General features: G+C 38.8%; 1 protein-coding gene across 3 annotated transcripts in view; it reads left to right on the top strand.

Annotated features, from left to right (window-relative positions):
* LOC108707432 (SAM domain-containing protein SAMSN-1-like) overlaps positions 1 to 25,824 on the top strand; it is an 83,825-nt gene that overhangs the window by 4,584 nt on the left and 53,417 nt on the right. For 2 of the 3 annotated variants that reach the window (XM_041581614.1, XM_041581616.1), the window contains exons 3-7: positions 18,762 to 18,808; positions 21,015 to 21,055; positions 22,040 to 22,054; positions 23,903 to 23,989; positions 24,968 to 25,047. In XM_041581614.1, coding sequence (XP_041437548.1) covers positions 18,762 to 18,808; positions 21,015 to 21,055; positions 22,040 to 22,054; positions 23,903 to 23,989; positions 24,968 to 25,047 — 270 coding nt within the window. The remainder of the gene's footprint in view (positions 1 to 18,761; positions 18,809 to 21,014; positions 21,056 to 22,039; positions 22,055 to 23,902; positions 23,990 to 24,967; positions 25,048 to 25,824) is intronic. The other variant, XM_041581615.1, reaches the window with a different exon arrangement.

The following is a 25,824-nucleotide window of genomic DNA, read 5'->3' as shown; positions in this document are numbered from 1 at the left end:
CCCCTTTAATACGAACCCAACTGAAATTCATGAGTATTTGTGTTTTTATTTTTTTAGAAATCAGGCCTATGTCAGAACCTCTTCTTGTTTCCAGTCAGGGTTTATTTTTACTTTTAGTGTAGCCTTTAAGTCGGCTAATAAGGCTGACAACTTTGTTTCCACCATCTCACAAATCATGAAAACACATTTTCTTATCTATTCACCAGGAAAAGAATCTAGCAGCAGCGAGCCCTATTTTCAACCTCAGCCCAAAGCGGATGTGGTATGTGACAGCTCTTTAGAAAGCAGCAAATATAAATTCAAGTGGTGGGACGTGGAGGCCTGAATGCTGCACTGGCGTTTTAACTTACACTATATTGAGATAAATATGAAGGTTACATAATGTCAATAATGGTGCAAAGCAGTCAGTCATTTTATTTAGTGTTCATATTAATCTGATATTTGATTAAAAATATCTGCACAGTTTTCTAGATCCAGGTTACTAAAAGAATTCTTAGTTTCTGTATCCGTTTTAAACTAAGGGTTCTCTTTATGGTAGTGATGCACATGCTGGTTGAGCCAGCCCAGTCGCTCCCCAACCTCTCCATGTTGTCCCACAGTGAACCCCACTAGTGACAAAATGGCTCTTGTTTATGAACTCATGCTGGCCCCACCCTCTGTGATGGCATCAGAGAAGGTGCATATTGGATGAGGGTAGATGAAAAAACACAATGTGCTGGGTTGGGTTAGGAGGAAGAAATATCTTCGACCCAGGCATCACTACTGTTTTGGACTTATTTACTAATATGGGCAGCACAGTGGCCCAGGACGTAGCACTTTTCTGCCCTGCAGCATTGAGGTCCTAAGTGTGATGATTAAGTACCTTGGTGGTACGAAACGCGTAGGGCCTATCGAGATGTATTTATACTTTTAATTATGACCAATAAAGACTTTTTTTAACTTGTTCTTTTGGCCCTGTGGATTCCTCTGAGTGCCGGATAGTCCTTTCTCTTGGCTGCATATATCTGTGTAGGTTTCCCCTGGATACTGTGGTTTCCTCCCACACTCCAAGAACATACAGGCAGGTTCATAGATTGTAAGCACTGGGGCAAGGACTGATGTGAATGATGTACAATCTCTGCAACAATGTGTTAGCACTATGTAAATAACAGTGATAAGAGTATAGTTGCCAACCACGGTCAGTTAGCAATTAGCCTTGAAGAGTCTACTACTAATTACAAAAAGACCTGACTGGTTGCTCTGGGTAGTTACATTGGTGCAATTTAGCACTTACGTTAGTAATTCTGCCCTCTTGTATAACTTTTAAAATACTAAAGATATGTAAAAATTTAAAACACAAGTAGAGTAACAAATTTTAAAGAGACATAGTTGAACACAGTAATATGACAGGAAAGTATGGATGCAAATATTGGCGCCCGTTTACTAAAGTGCGGTAAATGCGACTATATTATTCCGCGTGTTATCGCGTATTTATGGAAACGGCGATGCGTTTTAAAATCATTGCGATCACTGGCGGTAACTATGCTAACGAGACTGCTTACGTTAGCTGAAGTATTAGTGAGTTGCGGATTTTCTGGCGTCATAATACGTTTGCGAATATTCTGGCGTTAACTTTGTCTTTAGCAAAGTCTGCTGTTTTGTAAACCCGGCATTAATGTGTACGTAGCGTTGTTTTCAGCGAATGCGACCGCATATTCTTAAGCAAAAGAAATCGCAACTTTATATTTACTGCAAGTTAGTAAACTGGTGATAACATATTTGGCGACAATTCTGTCTATATTTTGCGCGCATATTTTTTACCGCGCTTTAGTAAACGGCCGCCATAGGCTCAGTTTGTTTACCTAAGCATATACTTTATTTTGTAGCCATGCTAAAGGCATTATTATCTCAAAAGACACTTGTGGGTTATAATTACATTTAAATAACTCAATGAAAAAGTGCCAGGAAAAGCATAGATTCTTGAACTTTTTAAAACCAACTTCTCTTGCTTCCAGAAGTCCCCCCAATTGGTAACCATTCAGCTTTACTCCCCAGTAACTCCCCGTCAATTTATGTAACATCTTTTTGTTTCATTGTCCCTTGGAAGATACATAGTGGGACATTCACTAAGATTCGTTGTTGCGCCAGTGTCCGCTTCGCCGCACCTCGCCTGGCGTATTTTCGCCAGCGCTATGCAAATTCACTAAAATCCGAAGTTGCGCTCAGGGGAAGCGTAAGGTTGCGAAGTTGCGCTAGCGTTAATTCGCAAGCAAAGCAAAGTTACGCTAGCGATGGTTAATTTGCATACGGCGCCAAATTGAAGTTACAATGGAGGTATATGTAGCAGCACTACACAAGCCTGGGAAACCTTCAAAACAGCAAATATAATGTTTATTTTGCCCTACACATGTGACCACTGTATAGTTAGGAAATGTAGGGGGGAAGGAGGGGAGCCCCAAAAAAAATTTCAATCTTTTTCAGCCTATCACCCATAAAAAATGAAAGAACGCCAGCGTTTTTTGGGACTTAAAATTTTTTTTAACTTTTTTTGAAGCAATCCCTATCTACTCTATTGCACTTCGCCTGGTCTGAGGTGGCAAAGGAAGTCTGGCGTAAAAGGTAGCGTTCAGAATAATGCGCGTCAGTGAATTTGCGTAGTTACGTCTTTTGCGCAAATTCGCCAGGCGTAAGGGTGCGAAGTAACACTAGCGAATTTACACCAGCGTCCGTTAGTGAATCGGCGAATTAACGAAAATGCACTACGCTGGCGCATTCACGCTATCGTTAGGCGCTTCGTCGTTTAGTGAATTTGCCCCGTGGTGATATATTTTCCAGGCTTAGAATAATTACAGATCTATATTCATTTTGCACCCAGTTTGTTTTTCTTTAGGTAACTTAGTTTCCACAATAACATTTCAGGAAAACTCCCACCCAATTCTGCCCACAGTACGGTCAGAGTGAAATTGCCCACATTTCTAACTTTGCCTGATCGTAACATTATTTAGAATTCTTTAACTTCAACATAATCTTGGTCCCAACAAGAGCTGAAGGAATCCATTAAATAATCAGAACGTAACATCTTTGACTCCATAGAAATTTTATTTACACTGATCTGCTGTTTCCATGATTTGCAAACTGGTTGACAATTGTTGATTGAAACACGTCCGTAATAAGACGGTCAGCGCTGAAGTGATATGTTTATTTTTTTATGGGACGAAACTCTATTTGCGATAGTTTTGTGGCACCTGATAAAGAAATATGGTAGCTAGAAATGGGTAGGATGCTAGAGCCACAGGAAATATTTGTTTTAACCTAATATGTTCGTTTTAGTGATGTGCGGGTCAGGGTTTTCCTTACCCGCACGACCCTAACCCACCCTGCTCCAACCCGCGCCCGATCCCGCTTCCAGGGTCCTTTTATAGACCCGCGCCACCCCGCCGATGACTTCACAATGACAGGGCGGGGCGAGCAGACGCGAGACTATAAAACCGGCCCGCGGGTAAATCCGCGGGTCTCTCGGGTATCGGTCGGCCTGCACATCACTAGTTAGTTTAACTCCTGTGAGTGCCAATTTCTCTATCCTATGCACATATTTTGTTCTGGGACCCAGGTTTTGGCTACAGTACATGCAACCTTCTGGACATATATTTAGTACAGGTATGTTATCCATTATCCAGAAAGCTCCATTTACTGGAAGGCTGCCTTCCATAGACTCCATTTTATCCAAATAATTAATAATTTTATAAAAATCTCTGTAATAATAAAACAGTACATTGTACTATAATGATGAATCCTTATTGGAAGCAAAACCAGCCTATTAGGTTTAATTAATGTTTAAATGATTTTCTAGTAGACTTAGGGGCAGATTTATCAAGGGTCGAAGAGAAAATTCAAAGTAAAAAAAATTTGAATTCCGAGCTATTTTTGTGTACTTCGACTATCGAATAGCCCAAAATTCGATTTGAATTTGAAAAAAAATGTGACTATTCGAAAATCAAAATTTAAAACTTCGACTTCGACCATTCACTATCTAAAACCGAATTGCAGTTTTAGCCTATGGAATCATATGGTGACTACGTTTTTTGGAGCAAATCCTTCAATCCGAATACAGCCTATTCATCCGAAGTTAAAAAACGTTGATTTTTTAAAATAAATTTCGATTGGTCTTTTTTTATTCGAATTTCAACGTTATGGAAGTTCAAAAAAACTCCCATTTATTTGAAATTAGACCCTTGATAAATCTGCCCCTTAAAGTATGAAGATCCAAATTACAGAAAGATCTGTTATACGCAAAAACCCCAGGTCCTGAGCATTCTGGATACCTGTATTTATTTTATGAAATGCTTACTGAAAGGCTATTCATCAAAGGCAGTTAAATCAGACAAGGCTACACTGGGTGATGTTGATACCCTTGTGAGTCTGGCCGAGGTCTAAAGGTTACAGTAATGTCAGGGGTGATTCTCTATGGCGGCTCCTGCGATGGTGCCTCCCTCTCCCCCAGCGCTTACCTTTCCTGCACCAGAGGGGTAACATTTCTGGAAATTCGTCTCTTGAAGTTACCAGGACAGGCATTTTGCCACCCCTGGGATGTTGTACAGGGTTTTTAAGGGCATTTCAAGTAATAGTAGAAAGAGATCTCTATCAGCTTTTTAACTAACAAGGCAATATTGTTTTTAGTCTTCTTATAACAATATACAGAATTCGTAACCTGCAATCAAAGGTAATTTCACTGCGGTAATACAGTGCAGGTCATTTAATATCCACCATATTTAATTTTGTTGTTACATGAAAGCACATCAGCCGTGGGCAGCACATGTTCCTCCAGAAATTGTAGGGCTGCAAGGGTAACAGAATGAGGTCTTTATTTTATACTTATTTATGTTTATACCATTTATTAAACCTCCATTTTTTATGGTCAAGGTTTTTAGGGGGAAAACTTTTTCATTGAAAAAAAAAAAAAACCCTCAAACTTTGAGATTTCTTATATCCCAAAGCTGCTTAAAATCCGAATCTGAAAATTCTTCATCTCAAACCTGTCGAGGTCGTGTAGAAGTTTAATAGCAGATGTTCCTGAAGATGTTTCTTAACAAAGTGATCTGATAATCTGATAAAGTCGAGTTTTCGCCGCAACAATTCATTAAAATCGGGGTTTCATGGCGTCAATTGTGTGATACAAATTGGCACTCGATTTTGTCACAGAGTTTTGTGCTTCAAATTTTTTTTTTTAAAGGGGACCCGTCACCCAAACAAAATTATTCCAAATCCTATTTTATCATGTTAGTCAAGCAAAATTAACTTTAATTACACTGTATAAATTATTTGAATATTGTTTCCATCAGTCTGGGAATTCATAATTATAGCAACCAGGAAGGAGCCATTTTGTGGAACTTGTTATTAAGAGAAGCCTTGTATCATCTCAGAATCTTGTTTGTGCACCAGGGGACAGGGACCCAATGTCCATCCCCATGCCCTGGTTACACAATTAAATCGTTAAGAGAGCTGGGGGAATGCAGGGAGAGCAGTGACATCTGGGAAGTGCTGAATGGAAAGTGAAAGTAATTGTCTGCCCCGCCTCTATGCCACTGGCATAGAGGAGGGGCAGACAATATTTGATTGACAGCTGATATTTTTAAATGCGTTTACAACAGCTATGAATGCTTTAATAAAAAAAAGAAATTGGATTTCATATTTAATTTAAAAAGGACTTTTATTATACAGAATTTTATGTCTGGGTGACGGGTCCACTTTAAAAAAAAGATTGAATAATGAGTTATATTTGTGGAAGGGAGTTTAGTCGACTTTGTTTTAATTAAAAAAACTTGATTAATTCGGGTTTTAGTAAATAACCCCCTTAATCGTTGAGATATTCCAAATTCTTTGTATGTGATTTATTATGCGTAGGAAAAGGATTTATGAAAGAATTAACTACTAAAAAAAATTCAGTATCAGCTTTAAGTTAACAGTTGGGGGTCTATTCTAGTAAGCTTCTCAACTCAATGAACTAAAAGGCTTCTTATATTAGTAATTGGGAAATTCACCTTCTGAGAATAAAACCCAAGGAGGACAAAGGGAATAGGCTGGCCAAAAGGTCTTTAAAAAAATATGAAAAGTGACAATTTTGTTTCCCCCAAATGGGCACAATGGCAACTGAAGACCTTCCCACATAAATATAACACGTACTGCAACTTAATAAGGTTTATTATTATTTATTTAGTTATATCTATATATATATATATATATTCTTTTTTTTTTTTTTTTCTCTTCTCCTCTTTCTTTGTGTTGTTGTGTTTAGTGGAACTTCTTTTGTTTTATTTGTAAGTTGGGAAAAAGAAACAATAATAAAAAAAATTTCAAATAAAAAAAAAAAAAAAATAAGGTTGATTGAAAACAAAGATCAGGATATCAATGTTCCTTAACCCTTTAAGTGCCAGCAGAATTTCACATTTTGGTTACGCGAAATGCCAGCCGTTTTTGAAACATTTTGTGCTCTCTCACTTTAGGGGCATTTTCTGAGGGGAAACCTATAGTTTACCTAGGAAAACTATACATTGTTTTTTTCGGTAGAAACTGAGCTTTCTAAATCTGCCTGAGTTTTCATGTATTTCCACCTGTGCAAAAAAATTTATAGTGCTAAATACCAAACAAAAATGAAAAATTACCATTTTTCATCATATATCAATTTATACCAGAAAAATATTTAATTTTACGGATGAAAATCCAACTGATTTGGAAAGCCTTATGTCTCTCGAACGTGCCAATACCAGATATGTATAGTTTTAGGGAGATTTCGGATTTCTGTACAGCAAAAACTCCCGGCAGTATATTACCGAATTTTGAAAGCACTAAGGCAGAAAACGGCATGCTTTAGATTCCAAGGCAAAAAATCCTGAAACTGTAGGTTTACCCCAGAAAACCATACATTTTTGAAAAGTACACATTCTGCCGATTACAAAATGGGTAACTATGTCTCTCTACTCCCAACTACCAAACATAAAACCTTGTCTGAATATAGCGGTTTTTCAACAAAAAATTCAAAATTCTGAAAAATCATTTCAAAGGTTTTATTTTGCTGCTCCGCATATCCCAAACTATATTAGGTACCAAGAAAAAGCACCTGAAATATGATTGCCAGGGGTCCACTGAACAGTTTGATACCCATTATGCATAGGTTTACCAAAGTATCTGGCATTTAGAGACACCAATATGAAGTTAGCACATCCAAATTGTTCAGGACTTTACTTCAGCTACTGAGAAATCAACACATTGACTGCATTTTTTGTGGGGTAAAAACACAGAAATATATGTTTACCCCCCAAACCCATATATTTTTGGAAAGTACACATTCTACTGAATCTAAAATGGGTACCCATGCCTTTCTGCTCCAAACTACTGAGTCGCAAGGCTTTCCCAGAATTGTCGGTTTTGGTGAAATATCTGAAAATTGCCTCAAACCTTCAACTTCCCAGCACCATATCGCCCATGTATCATTACATACTAAGAAAAAGCACCCGAAATATGATTGCCAGGGTTCCTCTGAACATTTTGGTGGTCATTGTTCATAAGTTTAGCAAAGTATCTGGCATTTAGAGGCCCCAAAATGAAGTTAGCACATACAAACAGTCCCGTGGGTAACTTCAGCTAATGAAAGATCAACACATTGACTGCATTTTTGTGGGGTAAAAACACAGAAATATATGTTTACCCCCCAAAACCCATATATTTTTGGAAAGTACACATTCTACCGAATCTAAAATGGGTACCCATGCCTTTCTGCTCCAAACTACTGAGTCGCAAGGCTTTCCCACAATTGTCGGTTTTGGTGAAATATCTGAAAATTGCCTCAAAGCTTCAACTTCCCAGCACCATATCACCCATGTATCGTTACGCACCAAGAAAAAGCACCCTAAATATGATTGCCAGCGTTCCTCCAAACAGTTTGGTGGCCATTGTTCATAGGTTTACCAAAGTATCTGGCATTTAGAGGCCTCAAAATGAAGTTAGCGCATACAAATAGTCCTGTGGGTAACTTCATCTAATGAAAAATCAACACATTGACTGCATTTTTGTGGGGTAAAAACACAGAAATATATGTTTACCCCCCAAACCCATATATTTTTGGAAAGTACACATTCTACTGAATCTAAAATGGGTACCCATGCCTTTCTGCTCCAAACTACTGAGTCGCAAGGCTTTCCCAAATTTGTCGGTTTTGGTGAAATATCTGAAAATTGCCTCAAAGCTTTAACTTCCCAGCACCATATCACCCATGTGTCATTACGTACTAAGAAAAAGCACCCTAAATATGATTGCCAGGGTTCCTCTGAACATTTTGGTGGCCATTGTTCATAAGTTTACCAAAGTATCTGGCATTTAGAGGCCCCAAAATGAAGTTAGCGCATACAAACAGTCCCATGGGTAACTTCAGCTAATGAAAAATCAACACATTGACTGCATTTTTGTGGGGTAAAAACACAGAAATATATGTTTACCCCCCAAAACCCATATATGTTCTGAAAGTACACATTCTACAGAATCTAAAATGGGTACCCATGCCTTTCTGCTCCAAACTACTGAGTCGCAAGGCTTTCCCACAATTGTCGGTTTTGGTGAAATATCTGAAAATTGTCTCAAAGCTTCAACTTCTCAGCACCATATCACCCATGTATCGTTATGCACCAAGAAAAAGCACCCTAAATATGATTGCCAGGGTTCCTCCGAACAGTTTGGTGGCCATTGTTCATAGGTTTACCAAAGTATCTGGCATTTAGAGGCCCCAAAATGAAGTTAGTGCATACAAATAGTCCTGTGGGTAACTTCAGCTAATGAAAGATCAACACATTGACTGCATTTTTGTGGGGTAAAAACACAGAAATATATGGTTACCCCCCAAACCCATACATTTTTGGAAAGGACACATTCTACAGAATCTAAAATGGGTACCCATGCCTTATTGCTCCAAACTACTGAGTCGCAAGGCTTTCCCAAAGTTGTCGGTTTTGGTGAAATATCTGAAAATTGCCTCAAAGCTTCAACTTCCCAGCACCATATCACCCATTTGTCATTACGTACTAAGAAAAAGCACCCTAAATATGATTGCCAGGGTTCCTCTGAACATTTTGGTGGCCATTGTTCATAAGTTTACCAAAGTATCTGGCATTTAGAGGCCCCAAAATGAAGTTAGCGCATACAAACAGTCCCGTGGGTAACTTCAGCTAATGAAAAATCAACACATTGACTGCATTTTTGTGGGGTAAAAACACAGAAATATATGTTTACCCCCCAAATCCATACATTTTTGGAAAGTACACATTCTACAGAATCTAAAATGGGTACCCATGCCTTATTGCTCCAAACTACTGAGTCGCAAGGCTTTCCCGAAGTTGTCGGTTTTGGTGAAATATCTGAAAATTGCCTCAAAGCTTCAACTTCCCAGCACCATATCACCCATGTGTCATTACGTACTAAGAAAAAGCACCCTAAATATGATTGCCAGGGTTCCTCTGAACATTTTGGTGGCCATTGTTCATAAGTTTACCAAAGTATATGGCATTTAGAGGCCCCAAAATGAAGTTAGCACATACAAATTGTCCTGTGGGTAACTTCAGCTAATGAAAAATCAACACATTGACTGCATTTTTGTGGGGTAAAAACACAGAAATATATCTTTACCCCCCAACCCCATATATTTTTGGAAAGTACACATTCTACAGAATCTAAAATGGGTACCCATGCCTTTCTGCTCCAAACTACTGAGTCGCAAAGCTTTGCCAAATTTGGCGGTTTTGGTGAAATATCTGGAAATTGCCTCAAAGCTTCAACTTTCCAGCATCGTATTGTCCATGTATCATTACCAGCATAAAGCATCCTAAATATAAACATATGGGTCTACTAAACAGTTTGATGCCCAATGTGCATAGATATACCAAACTATGTGGCGCACAGAGACCCCCAAATGACAATATGTATAGACATTTTCACGGCTGACTCGCTGGCTGCTGCAATATAACCACCCGGTGTGTGTATTATGCGACATTAGACCACCTAACAGTACAGAGACCCCAGAAAACCATATATTTTCAGAAAGTACACATTCTGACGAATCCAATATGGGTAAATAAGTGTTTCTACTGCAAACTGCCAAACTGCAAAGCAATGCTGAACATAACGGTTTTTATCAAATTTCTGAAAATCGTCACAAAGCTTGAATTTTACCCCATTATATGCCCCACATTTCGTAACTTATCAGCATAAAACATCCTGAATATGAACGCCAGGGGTCTACTGAACACTTTGATGCCCAATATGCATAGATATACCAAACTATGTGGCGCACAGAGACCCCCAAATGACAATAGTGTATATACATTTTCACGGCTGACGCGCACTGGCTGCTGCAATATAAGCACCTGGTGTGTGTAATATGCGACATTAGACCCCCCCTAACAGTACAGAGACCCCAGAAAACCATATATTTTCAGAAAGTACACATTCTGACGAATCCAATATGGGTAAATATGTGTTCCTACTGCAAACTGCCAAACTGCAAAGCAATGCTGAAAGTAATGGTTTTTATCAAATTTCTGAAAATCGTCACAAAGCTTGAATTTTACCCCATTATATGCCCCACATTTCGTAACGTATCAGCATAAAACATCCTAAATATGAACGCCAGGGGTCTACTGAACACTTTGATGCCCAATATGCATAGATATACCAAACTATGTGGCGCACAGAGACCCCCAAATGACAATAGTGTATATACATTTTCACGGCTGACGCGCTGGCTGCTGCAATATGAGCCCCCGGGTTTGTGTATTATGCGACATTAGACCCCCCTAACAGTACAGAGACCCCAGAAAACCATATATTTTCAGAAAGTACACATTCTGACGAATCCAATATGGGTAAATATGTGTTCCTACTGCAAACTGCCAAACTGCAAAGCAATGCTGAAAGTAGCGGTTTTTATCAAATTTCTGAAAATCGTCACAAAGCTTGAATTTTACCCCATTATATGCCCCACATTTCGTAACGTACCAGCATAAAACATCCTAAATATGAACGCCAAGGGTCTACTGAACACTTTGATGCCCAATATGCATAGATATACCAAACTATGTGGCGCACAGAGACCCCCAAATGACAATAGTGTAAATACATTTTCACGGCTGACGCGCTGGCTGCTGCAATATGAGCACCTGGTGTGTGTATTATGCAACATTAGACCCCCCTAACAGTACAGAGACCCCAGAAAACCATATATTTTCAGAAAGTACACATTCTGACGAATCCAATATGGGTAAATATGTGTTCCTACTGCAAACTGCCAAACTGCAAAGCAATGCTGAAAGTAACGGTTTTTATCAAATTTCTGAAAATCGTCACAAAGCTTGAATTTTACCCCATTATATGCCCCACATTTCGTAACGTATCAGCATAAAACATCCTAAATATGAACGCCAGGGGTCTACTGAACACTTTGATGCCCAATATGCATAGATATACCAAACTATGTGGCGCACAGAGACCCCCAAATGACAATAGTGTATATACATTTTCACAGCTGACGCGCTGGCTGCTGCAATATGAGCACCTGGTGTGTGTATTATGCGACATTAGACCCCCCTAACAGTACAGAGACCCCAGAAAACCATATATTTTCAGAAAGTACACATTCTGACGAATCCAATATGGGTAAATATGTGTTCCTACTGCAAACTGCCAAACTGCAAAGCAATGCTGAAAGTAACGGTTTTTATCAAATTTCTGAAAATCGTCACAAAGCTTGAATTTTACCCCATTATATGCCCCACATTTCATAACGTATCAGCATAAAACATCCTAAATATGAACGCCAGGGGTCTACTGAACACTTTGATGCCCAATATGCATAGATATACCAAACTATGTGGCGCACAGAGACCCCCAAATGACAATAGTGTATATACATTTTCACGGCTGACGCGCTGGCTGCTGCAATATGAGCACCTGGTGTGTGTATTATGCGACATTAGACCCCCTAACAGTACAGAGACCCCAGAAAACCATATATTTTTAGAAAGTACATATTCTGACGAATCCAATATGGGTAAATAAGTGTTTCTAATGCAAACTGCCAAACTGCAAAGCAATGCTGAAAGTAACGGTTTTTATCAAATTTCTGAAAATCGTCACAAAGCTTGAATTTTACCCCATTATATGCCCCACATTTCGTAACGTATCAGCATAAAACATCCTAAATATGAACGCCAGGGGTCTACTGAACACTTTGATGCCCAATATGTATAGATATACCAAACTATGTGGCGCACAGAGACCCCCAAATGACAATAGTGTATATACATTTTCACAGCTGACGTGCTGGCTGCTGCAATATAAGCACCTGGTGTGTGTATTATGCAACATTAGACCCCCCTAACAGTACAGAGACCCCAGAAAACCATATATTTTCAGAAAGTACACATTCTGACGAATCCAATATGGGTAAATATGTGTTTCTACTGCAAACTGCCAAACTGCAAAGTACTGCTGAACGTAACGGTTTTTATCAAATTTCTGAAAATCGTCACGAAGCTTGAATTTTACCCCATTATATGTCCCACATTTCGTAAAGTATCCGCATAAACCATCCTAAATATGAACGACAGGTGTCTACTGAACACTTTCATGCCCAATATTCACAGATTTACCAAACTATGTGGCGCACAGAGACGCCCAATTGGATATATAGTAGATAAAATTTACAAGACATAACAAAATAATACAGAAAGTGTGAAATTCAAATAAAATTACTAAAATCCAATAAAACCACAAAAATCTATGCTTTTTTTTTTCAGACTAGTGTAATCAGACATCAGAATTACAGTTTGAATATTATAGCTTGGCAAAATAGGTTTTACGGACAGAATAAAGCAAGCAACAGTTATGCAGCGCTGAAAATGCAATAAAATGGCTAACAATGCACCAAAATCCCTAAAATTTCCAAATAATCACCGAAATAACATACAAAAGGTATTGCACAGTACGGTTAGCGAATACGCTATTCGCAAAGGCAATAAAACATTTTTTTGAGCCAAAAACACAACAATGCAATATGAAAAAAAAAAAAAAAGCTACACAACAGTGTATGTGTGTGCGCATGTGTACAATTGGTAAATTGCATGTTATGTGCATGTGTTTGTGTGTGCAAGTGTATGTACCCCCCCCAAGTGTGTGTGACCCCCCTGATCCCCCAAAAAATGTATGTGAGTGTGTGTAAGTGTAAATCTAAGCATGTATTAGTGTATAAAGTGTGTGTAAGTGTATTTTGTGTGTGTGTTACACTAACCTGGGGTGTGTAGCTGCAGATCTGTGTCTATGATGGCAGGAGGAGTGGAGAAGCAGGAGGGAGTCGCCAGATCCGTTGATCCGATGCGTGGGCGTCGCTGGAGGGACCCGGAAGTGCAGGCAGCAGCAGCAGCGCGCAGCCACGTGCGTCTGTTGCGTTTTTGGGGCCCCTGGACGATCGCGCCTCAGGAGCCCCTTTCCCACCCGCTCCGCTCGTTGCCTAGGGGGTTGTGAGCGAGCGGGGAAGGAGCGAGCAGCATTTAAAGCCGCTCCTGAGCTCCCCGCACGCTTATGCTGCAGAACGTAGAATCTACGTTCTGTGGCATTTCAAGATACTTTTCCACAGAACGTAGATTCTACGTTCTGTGGCACTTAAAGGGTTAAAAGACTTTTAAGCTTAAAGGGGTAGTTTACCTTTAAGTTACCTTTTAGTACCTTTTAGCCTTTGTAAGGCTACAAATTTATTGTTATTGCTTTTTGTTACTCCTTTTTCTTTTCAGGCCTCTCCTGTTCATCTTTAAGTCTCTTATTCAAATCAGTGCATGGTTGCTAGGGTAATTTGGACCCTAGCAACCAGAATGCCGAAATTACAAACTGGAGAGCTGCTGAATAAAAAAACGAAATCACTCAAAACCCACAAATAATAAAACCGAATGCCAATTGTCTCAGAATATCACTCTCTACATCAGGGATCCCCAACCTTTTGGACCCGTGAGCAACATTCAGAAACAAAAGGAGTTGTGGAGCAACAGTAGCATGAAAAATGTTCTTGGGGTGCCAAAGAAAGTGCTGTGATTTGCCATTTGGTAGCCCTATTTGGATTGTCAACCTACATTGAGGCTCTGTTTGGCAGTACACCTGGGGGCCCATTTACTTAGCTCGAGTGAAGGAATAGAGGAAAAAAAACTTCGAATTTCAAATGTTTTTTTTTGGCTACTTCAACCATCAAATGGAACGATTCGAACTAAAAATTGTTCGACTATTCGACCATTCGATAGTCAAAGTACTGTCTCTTTAAAAAAAACTTTGACCCCCTAGTTCACCATCTAAAAGCTACCGAAGTCAATGTTAGCCTATGGGGAAGGTCCCCATAGGCTTTGCTAGCTTTTTTTGGTCGAAGAAAAATCGTTCGATCGATGGATTAAAATCCTTTGAATCGAACGATTCAAAGGATTTAATCGTTCGATCGAACGAATTGTGGTAAATCCTTCGACTTCGATATTCGAAGTCAAAAGATTTCAATTCGGCAGTCGAATATCGAGGGTTAATTAACCCTCGATATTCGACCTTAAGTAAATTTGCCCCCTGGTATATATACAACCAAAACTTGCCTCCAAGCCAGGAATTCAAAAATAAGCTCCTGCTTTGAGGCCACTGGGAGCAACATCCAAGGGGTTGGGGCGCAACATGTTGCTCACGAGCTATTGGTTGGGGATCACTGCTCTACATCATACTAACAGTTAATTCAAAGGTGAACAACCCCTTTAAGCAGAAATGGGGGTAATGTCTTGAGTAAGTGTTTCTTAAGTAAATCATAGAAAGCAATCAGAAGGTAACATTTACTGGGCAATTTAAAAACAAATATCTCCTCGGTTGCAATGAGTTACTAGAGGTTGGCAAACTGACTTTTTATTATATTACCGTAGTGCGTGGCCTGAATACAAATATCTTCCCTTCAATGTGTATTTATAGGTCTCAGATGTATATCTTCCCTTATCATAGGCATTCTCCATGTAGTATAATCATCATCTAAATCATCTACTTATCGCAGATAGTGATACTCTACATTGGCATCTCTAAATCGAGTCTATACATTAATGGATGAACAGATAATAAATCCTATTAATAAACACACTTTATTCTTCCTTAAACAATGTGACACCCATGGGTTGAGACACGAGTACTTCCTCTTATGGTTCCACATTGAGATGTTTCCAACGCCTAGTTGGTTCCTTATCTGAGATAGACTGCTGCTTCAGTGCAGATATAATTAAAGTATTAAGTTAATGTTAGAGGAAATAACTATTTTAAGAAATTTACTTTTTATAAGTACATTTGCTAAGTGTGCTGGACCTCTGTTGATCTTCTGTATCTCCAAGCCCTGGGCATAATGTAAGCTTGCTAAAAAGTAACAATTGAATACTTGTTTACAGAACTACACACTGGTGTATTGGTTGTAATTGTAATCTAAATATATTATAGATAGATAGACAGAGATATCTTCGACTTTTATGATTATCAATATTATATTGAAGTGTAATGATCAACTTACAATACTGTTGACTCAAATGCCTTTAGGCAAATAATGCATGTATATTGATGGGCGAATTTATTGCCAGGCTCAAATTTATGGTGAATTTTCAGGTTTCGTTGCGGGCGAATTTGGTGCGAAAATCCGCCATCGACAATTAAATGCACGCCCATTGACTTTATTGTATGTCAAATTGTCGCCGGCGACAACTATTTTGATGCCCGCGAATCGACGCCAGGGGCAAAATTTGCGTTTCGGGAATTTTTCATCGTTTTGCGAACTTCGTTAGAATTTACAGAATTTTTCGGCAAAGCAGGACAAATTCGCCCATCACTATACATGTACACATTACGTGTTTTGTGCATTTAGCCATTAAATAATAGGCTTAATCGTAAACTTTGACTTGTAGGTCTGAGGCATGTGCATCCAGACCCCACATGTAAAAGACTTCTTTCAAAACCAAAAATAAGAAGTTTTAACTTTTTTTTAAGGAATAATCGAAGGAGACATGCGATAAATGCCTTCATGCCTCTGTGAGCGTCCAACTACACATTCAATACAATATAATATATAGTGAATAAAGTAAATTATAAGGATATTATAAGTTACAGAGGAATCTCATGACCATATCAAATTTCAAACAGGTCATGGAACTCCGAGGTGACTTCTAATATCCTCATATTTTGCAACAGGGGGTACTTTATTTATTATAATACACAAGTTTTAGTGAGTCATGTGACAGAAATTCACTACTCACCGTTATAACTGATGACATCAGTACTCATCATTTATAAGGATATAATTTATTCATGGCTTTTATGAATTATAATCCGATAAAGTCGGGTTTTTGCTGCAACAATTGGATAAAATTGAGTTTCCGGAGTAATCGGACGATTCAAACTATTTCAGCCATCGATCGAAGGATTTTCCTTCGACCTCTAAAGACTTAGAAAATGGTTGTAGAAGGTCCCCATAGGCTAACATAGCACTTTGGCAGGTTTAATTTGGCGAAGTATTGAAGTCAAAGTTTTTTTTAAAGAGACAGTACTTCGATTATCGAATATTCAAACGATTTTTACTTTGAATCGAAGTCGAAGTAAATTCGAAGTCGTAGTATCCTATTCGATGGTCGAAGTATCCAAAAAATTACTTTGAATTTTGAATTTTTTTACTTCGAAAATTAACTCAAATTCACTTCTGCCCCTTAGAGAAAGCAAAGGCCATTTACTAATATATAAATATATACAATATATATATATATATATATATATATATATATATATATATATATATATATTTTAATACACTATGCAGCAATAAAAAGATTCAGTAAAGGACATTTGTATCTGGCTGCTGTGCTTTCTTTGGCTGGAATATATATAAATATATATATATTTATATTTAACCTTGTTCTCCAAAATTCTACCGCAGAACAGATGGGTAGTCTGCTACTATAAATCAGCCACTCTTAGAAGTTAATCCCAAATGAATTTAGAAGTTAAAGCATGGCGACAGATGTTCAGTATCAGGAAGTAAGACTCAGATCTTACAAATGGAGATATATACAACATGTTAAAGTAATATTTGATCTGTTGATTGAGTACAGGAAAAAGAAGCTTATTCTTGACCAATAATGTCCTATTTTATATGAGAGAGGGTTCCTTTTGTAGTCCTGTAGACAGGCCGCTACCAGCCCTTCCCCGAGAGCACGTAATTAAACCTAACATCAGCTTCATCGGGGGGAGGGAGATTAGTGGCCTGGGTGAGTGCCGGCGGGGTTCGAATCCGCCAGGTTTTTTCCCGGTGTCCCGCCAGTCCGACCCTGCCTGTAGAGAACCATAAATGCTAATTGGCCCATTTGTCTCCCTGTGTAACTAAACCCAGGCCCGGATTTGTGGAGAGGCCACCAAGGCCCGAGCCTAGGGCGGCAGGACTTAAGGGGGCGGCATGCAGCCCAACCACACCCACATTGGTTCAGAAACACTGGGGTGGGCAGGAGATAAAACAGTTTTTTAAATTTCCCGTGCATCAATCCCCATTGCTGCAGTCCCGATGATGGAAATTTGCGCGAATACAAGCGAGGGGACTGGGGCGAATAACGTCAGCGGGCTTTGGGGTGCCTGATATGTAAATCTGGCCCTGACTAAACCCTAAACTAAACTACACAAATTATTCCAGTGCGGGGTAAAATTTCATGTTATTTAAATGCATAAAAAATCCTTGCATTACTAGTCCTTTAGCTAAATATGTGTGTTCACTATAGATACACTATACACTGCAAAAAAAGTACTCGCTAAGCAGCCAGTCTTCATAGTAGGGAGGAAAAATTATGTTCCAGGTATTACACAGCACTGCCAATCAGTCGTTCGGGGAGTGGTATGGAGCACCTGTTTTTTGGGCCTGGCAAATGTTTGTAACTGGCCTTGTCCATGAGCAGGAGGAAAGGGAGTCAGGCTATTATTGAAATGAAAAAAAATTGAGAATGATTGCACCTTAAGCACATGTCTCTCCTCTTAACACGAGTTCCGGCCCTAAATTTAGGTGATTTCCAGGCCTTGATGTGGAAACTTAGTCAAGGTATTTTTACTAAATCGCTTTCAGGTTTTTATTTTGTTCTTGGTCGCCTAGAAATGTCAAGCACTCCTGGAGCCACGTTTTAACCGACTGAAATAAAAAGCTGTTTTTACCTACGAGTGGCTCCAGGAGTGCTTGCCGTTTTTCTTCACATTCCTTTACTCACCCCAGCTACAGGTTTGGGGCGACGCACCCGGGCCACCCTTCGAGTTTAGTGAGTGCCTTTTCCAAATAAGCTGCCATTCAGTTAACTTGCGGGATTGACCACATGTGCAGGACCCGGGGTTCCTATACACCCGGGTCATGAGAATTTAGGGGTGAGCTTAATGAGTTAAGGTTTTCTCACCCTTTGTAACGTTAAGATGTTCATAAAAAATAGTTTTTCCCGTGGTCATTGACTATAAACAAGATTATTTGAGCCGTAAATTTCTTTTTTCCGCCTAGAAATGTCGTTGTTTTCCACCATCTCCTTTCTAAGAAAAAAAATGAATTTATTTCCAATGCTTAGGGATCAGCCCTTCCCCCCGATTACTCATTAGTGTTGCTGGATAGATCTTTATTCTTAATTCAAAGATAAAGGGCCATTGAATCTGATATTGTAAATAGAATTATTTTTTTTTCTCTTTATAAGGAATTTTCTGATGTGGAAAATACAGAATTAAGAAAGAAGAGTAACAAGTGAGTAGTAGTTCTATTCTGTCGGATCTGTGTAACAGTATTACAATATTAACATGGCAGAAGAAGCGATTGTCTTATATGAATGTTGCTCTGACTTGGGCTGCCAACTATTGATCAAAATTTGCACGAACACAACTGTGTTGTCTCTTATATCTATTATGATATATGTTCATTTTTATTTTATTAGCTAAATCCTACATTGCCACACATGGTCCTGGGGAATTCAACTAGTAACAATGAATTTGCTTATTTTTATCTAATTAAACCCGATTTTTAAGGAAAATGTTTAATTTCCAAGATATATTCAAGACATTTTTATTTAAAACATTTCTCCATTTTCACCATACTGCATAAGAATTTGTTCTGCCGCATAAAAATTGACGCACTTCAAAATTATTTGGACGCCCATTGACTTTCATGTATTTGGACAAAATAGTTGTGTGTATAATATAGTGTGTATAAAGATTGACGCACGTCAAGATTATTTTGATGCCCATTGACTTTGATTTTGCTGTAAATACGCTAATTTTTCGGCAAAGCGAAATGGCACAGATTCGCCCAACACTACTACTGTCCTTTGACTTTAACTAAACTCTTCTTAAAGGAGAAGGAAAGCTACTGAAGCAGTTTATTGCCAATAGATTAGCCACAATAGTGCAAGCTATAACACTATATTTATTCTGCAGAATGTTTACCATACTTGAGTAAACAGCTCTAGAACTCTCTCTGTTTGTTTAGGATACAGCTGCCATATTGGCTTGGTTTGACATCACTTCCTGCCTGAGTCTCTCCCTGCTGGCTCATAGATATGGGCTCAGGGAGGGGGAGAGGAGCAAACTGAGCATGCTCAAGCCCTAGCCCTGGAGGTTTGTGCTGAAAACAGGAAGTCTGATACAGAAGTCCATGTGTACACAATAAAAGGAAAGAAATGCTGTGTTTCTTTTGATTGAGGACTCAGAGCAGCTTTACTTTGAGGCTTTACTGGTGCATTTATATAGACCTTTCTAATAAAGCTTACTTAATTTTAGCCTTTCCTTCTCCTTTAAGGTTTAAGCATAAATAAGATATTGTTTTCCCAAAAAGAGTTGAAGAAAATCTAATCATTAATAAATAACGTCCTTTCTTCGAACTTCAAAATTTGAAGTAGACGCACATAAAGGGAGCACTTGCGTGACTGTTAGAGAGACCTCTATTAAGCTGCTCCATAGGACTTATCTTGTCCCTACACGGCTCCACAAATTCTACCCCGCATATAACCCACAATGTTATCGAGGATGCCCTGATCCAGGGTCGCTACTTCATATGTGGTGGACATGCCCTGTTGTGACTCAATTCTGGGAAGATGTGGCAAATCTTCTCTCCAGAGTTTTTCACGCTCCGTTTCCTAAAGACCCTCTAATAATGCTACTCGGTAAAAAACCGCATGAATATAATAACTTGGCCCATAGACAACATATATTAATGGCCGCCAGACTAATTATTGCAGGTCACTAGAAGAAACCGGACTTACCCCTGGGTACTCTAAAAGCAAAGATCATCTCCATCGCAACCAATGAGAAACTCACATATACTTTGAAAAATGATTTGGAAGCATATGATAAAATATGGCTCCCTTGGCTGGCGTACGAACATGACACTAACTTATGCGCGGCTTTGCAGTCATGATGAAGAATCAGGTTTAGTTTTTGCTTAACTATTTAATCTATATATACCCTACATGGTTGGACAGTAAATAGTCCCCCACCGCCATATTAATGTCATTCTTATTGCTTTAACAGGTAACTCATACTTTTATTTTAGCTCTCTTTATTCCCCGTCCCCTTTCTTTTTTCTTTTGTTCCCCCTCTTTCTATCCTGCTATTCCTTCACAACCATTAATCCTGTGTTCATATGCTAATATTGAGAATGGGATACCGCATGTTGCGGATTACCCTCTCAACCGCTATGTTGATGCTATGATATTCAATAAAAATTGTCAGTTTAAAAAAAATTTGAAGTAGATGATTCCAACATCTAGCAAGTAGTGAAATAATATTTCAACGGTGTAGAGTCATTTTCTTTAGTAAAATGAATTTATCAATGAGAATGTTACATCTCTTGCAAGCAAATTTGCCAAGATTCCATAAAAAAACCAAACTGGGGCTCTTTGAAAGAACATTTTTTCCCAAGATTATTACAATTATTCTGCATTGTTCTCTTCTCCTAGATCACATATTCAGAAATCAGTGTCAGAAAATGAAGCGTTTGGTAAGTTATACTTTATCTTATTAATTCCATTATATCCTGTTCAGTAGAGAATACACGGTTGGGGTAAACTTGAATAGGCCGTGGAAGTTCCAATAGTTATTATTAAGGATGCACTGCATAATTCCAAATTCCCTCCATAATTCCTTTAAATGGTAAAAAAGTTACCGAATGAAGTGTTGGCAGTATGTTTGGGGAAAGCACAATGTTTCTGCTAGTTTAAAAAAAAAAAAAAATCAAACATTCTGATACAACCATAAATGGATTCTAAGAATTTCTGATTATTTTAAAGCTTCACTAAAGAAATGGGCAGACATATTGTATATTATGTTTTGGCCTTCCTATACTTAACCAAGATAACCACAGCCCTTTAGCAGTAAAGATCTGTGTCTCCAAAGATGCCCCAGTAGCTACCCATCTTCTTTTCTGCTGATTCACTGCACATGCTCTGTGCTGCTCTCACTTACGGAGCTTAGGGACCCACTCACAATAAATTGATATATAGAATATAAATGTCACAATATAAGGCTGATTAGAAAATAATTCAGATCATTGGTACATGGCGACCAAATGCATCAGAATTTAATAATCAGCCTTGTAGCACCAGCTTATATTACAGACAAACCTCACTTTCTGCTGGATAATTAGTGACAACCCCTAAGCTTAGCTTCTCAACAGCTGTTCAGAGCCCACTGAGCATGTGAGTCTCACAGACACTCCTAACAAAATGCAAGATGGGAAACTAGGAAGGCCTGAATTACTACAGAGATGCTGAATCTCTAGGCTTGTTCAATAAGCTCAGTATATAAAATATGGGATATCTAACCATATTCATTTTTAGGGTTTAGCTCTCCTTTAGCATACTAGTCATTGCCTTAATTTTATCCAGCTTCCCATTTAATATTCTGTCCTTCTTGTTCCTCCCATTCTTTTCTCATTAACTTTCCCCATTCTCATCTCTCATTCTTACCCTTTAACCAATGTCAGAAACGGAACCACTTGGTAGGTGTTAATTTAACGTAATTTGCTGTTAGTGCTTATGATATTAGCAGTTTTAGAAGTCACTTTACAGGGTCATTTACTAAACCTCGAATTTATCTGATCTGGCTTTTTAGGGCAAAAACTCAAATTTTTCGTGGAAAAAAGTAATTTTTCCAAATTTATTATACCCCAATGCTGCAAAAAGCCTGAATCCGAACATCCGTCATCTCAGACGTGTTGAGGTCCTGTATAAGTTAATGGGAGAGGCACCTACAGTATCTCAAGTTGAAGTTTTCTTGGTCTGAGCTGGGTTTAGCTCGAAAATCCAACTTTTTGAGGGTTTTTGGGGCAAACACTCAAAAAACTCAAGCACTTCGGGAATAAGAGTTTTTTTTAGTAAATAAGCTAAAATCGGGCATGGGAGTTTGGCTGTGTTTTTTTTAAAATAAAATTTTGATAAATTCGGATTTTAGTAAATAACCGCTATGTCACTTTTGCCGCTTTTGTTTAATTCTATTGGTACTGCCAACATTTATACATGTGCCTTTAGATTGGTATCTGTTTGATGGCTCAGGTGTCTGTTTCCTATTAATCATATTGTGCCTGTAACAAGGGTAATAAAACTCTGTTGCTTTATTTTACCTTTCATTCTGCCCCATCCTTTACCTACTTCCTATTAAATCGACCATTTAAAACATTTTCACTTCTCCTCTATTCTGATTGGATGCCCATCGTTCATAACCACTGGGAGATAGACCCACGTTTGGTTAAAAATCAGGGAAGATGGCTAAGCATTTTTCAGCATTTTTTATGTAATTTTTTTTCCTAATTTTCTCCTATTTCACAACAATCAAAAAGTTGCTTAGAACTGGCCATTCTATAACGTAATAAAAGTTACCTTAAAGGTGAACCGCCCCTTTAAACCCTCTTTCTTTTGAAATCCTATCCTCCAAGTCAGACCACCACCCTCCATGGGCACGGCCACAACCCAACTTCCCCCAACCCCGCCAGCTACGGTTGCCACCTGTTCGGTTTTGACCCGGACTGCCCAGTTTTTTGAAGGGCTGTCCGGGTCAAAACTGCCTGCCCAATTTTCCAAATTAGGAAAACCGGGCAGGATTCCCTATGATTGACGGGGTGTTCGACCAATTGCTGATCACCACGTCATAGCCACACCCAAGATGTCATGACCCGCCCCCTGCAGCATCACAGCCCCGTCCCCTGTCCACATTCAAACGGGCCAAAAGGTGGCAATCCTACTGCCGGCTTGTACCTCTTTTATTTTGTATTCGTGATCAGGGCAGGGAGAAGCAGTGATCGGGTGCAGTTAGCACGCAATTTAATGCGCCCATGGGGAGTGCCTCCAAATTATACCAGTTGTGTTGTGCCTTCAAATCAGGCCCGGATTTGTTAAAAGGCCACCTAGGCCAGGGCCTAGGGCGGCAGGAATTTAGGGGCGCGGCATGCTGCCCAACCACACCCACATTGGTTCAAAAACACTGGGGATCGGCTGCAGATTGAATCATTTTTTAAATTTCCCGTGCGCCAATCCCCATTGCTCCGGTCCAGATGATGAAAATTTGCGCAAATAAAGAGGAGGGGACAGGGTGACGAACGGCAGTGGGCCTAGGGGGTGTCCACTATGTAAATCCGGCCCTGCTTCCAATGAGAGATTGATATAACAAGGGTTTGTAAGAAACAATGGTAAATGACTGTCTGCAGCAGTAGATTTAGGGGAAAGCAGGACAGATATTCTGCAGCACTAAAGTAAAACATTGATAAGCAAATAAAGTCTCCTCTGGTGCTTGCCTCAGAGACGTGCCCCTATGATCTGCCCATGATAACAATTGTCTTTTCTTTATGCATTAGAGAAGAAATCTTGGAGTACAATTCAATCTCAGCACCCCAGGAAAGCAGAGAATCCATCCCACCTACGCAGGCATTGCTACATCGAAGGTACATTCATATACCGACCTGGCGTCTACAATTATCTTGCCAAACATTGCTTACCTTTACATTAACTTTTAGTATGTTAGAGAATGGCCAATTCTAAGCAACTTTACAACAGGCCTTTCTTTTTTTCTTTTTTATAGTTTTATATCTGACTCTTTCCAGCTTTCAAATGGAGGTCACCGACCCCATCTAAAAAACAAATGATCTACTCAAGTTCTAGTTCATCAGTTAATAAAAAACAAATTTTGTATGAATCATCTTTATATTGAGGCCTCTTCTTATTCATATTCCAGTCTCTTATTCAAATCAATGCAGGGTTACTAGGGTAATTTGGACCCAAGCAGCCAGATTGCTAAAATTACAAACTGGAGAGCTGCTGAATAAAAAGCGAATTAACCGCAAATTGGAAAACCAACCACAAAATGTCTCATAATATCACTCTATACATCATACTAAGGTGCAGATTTATCAAGGGTCGAATATCGAGTTGATCAACTCGAAATTCGAAAAAATACCAATCTAAATTTATTTTAAAAAATCACATTTTTTAAAAAAGTATGAATAGCTGCAAATTCTAACAAAATTCGAATCGGGGTTTTTCACCCCAAAAAAGTCCACCAAATTGTAGGAGGTCCCCCATAGGGTCGAATAGTCGAATTACACTAAAATAAACTCGAAATTCGAATTTAAAAATTCGAATTTTTAATTTGAATTGAAAATCTGCCCCTAAATATCATTTAATGGTGGAAAAAAACCCTTTTAAAGGGGAGATAAGTTCATTAGAATATTAACAGACCATCCTGTGCACAAGTCACACAACTGGGTGTTAGTCATGTCCATGACCCCAGATGCTCCAAAATTCCCCACTCAGGGTGCCCCAGTATGTTTTTAAATAGGCACAAATCTACACCGATTTATCCCCTACATTGTGCCAATTAAAAGTGTTTTTTTCTGCTCAGACATTACCTTTCTTCTTTGCAGATCTTAGCGAAGATGATTTCCTAATGGGAGAGAAAACAAATTTACTTACAAGGCAAAATACTAAAGAGAACCAGAGCCAGGTAATGAACTTCAATTCACTCTAGAACAGATTTAGTAACACAGATGTTTTATTAACCATACGACAAATGATATTATGTTTTGTGTGGGTGGGTATGTAAAGGTCATGAATTATGACTATTATAATTTAAAGGGGAAATTCACCTTTGATCAGCCAACACCCGATGAATAATTTTCAAAAATCTGTGTGATAAAGAAGCTTTTTAAATAAAGCAATATGTTCCCTATTATATACCTGTGGATTAACAATCTTGTGTGCAAGAGGGGGTCAGCCAACCCCTATGTCCTTCTCTCAAGCTTACAGTCAACTTAATGTCATGGTACAGGTTAGAGTAGTGTATTAACCAATAGGCATGGGTAAGTGTTGGAGAGTGAGACTGATACAACTATGCACCAATTTCAATTTTTAGATCAAAAGCAGTATTAAAGGGGAACTCCGACTTCCAAACTAAAATTTGATAAAGAGGCCCACATAACACACAAATCCCTAATATACCCATCACTGATACCTGTTTCTTCAAAAAGTATGACTAAATGCCATTTTCTATGCTGAAATCCAGCTGTTTAACAGTTCTTCTCTTTCTGCATCATTTGAAATCCTGGCAGGGAAGGACGGACTAAACACTGATGTTACAAATTGTAACAACTTCTCCGCAGCTTACAGACAGCATGCAGGAACTACATAACCCACAATGCATTGCACTGTGATGTTCCATTCCTTATTGAAATCACATGTGCAGGGAATTGTGGGGTTTGGAGGATGCAGGCTGAGGACAGCT

The sequence above is a fragment of the Xenopus laevis genome, chromosome 2L, assembly GCF_017654675.1.
Source record: "Xenopus laevis strain J_2021 chromosome 2L, Xenopus_laevis_v10.1, whole genome shotgun sequence".
NCBI classification, from domain to species: Eukaryota; Metazoa; Chordata; class Amphibia; order Anura; family Pipidae; genus Xenopus; species Xenopus laevis.
This window is presented reverse-complemented; position numbering and strand designations above follow the sequence as displayed.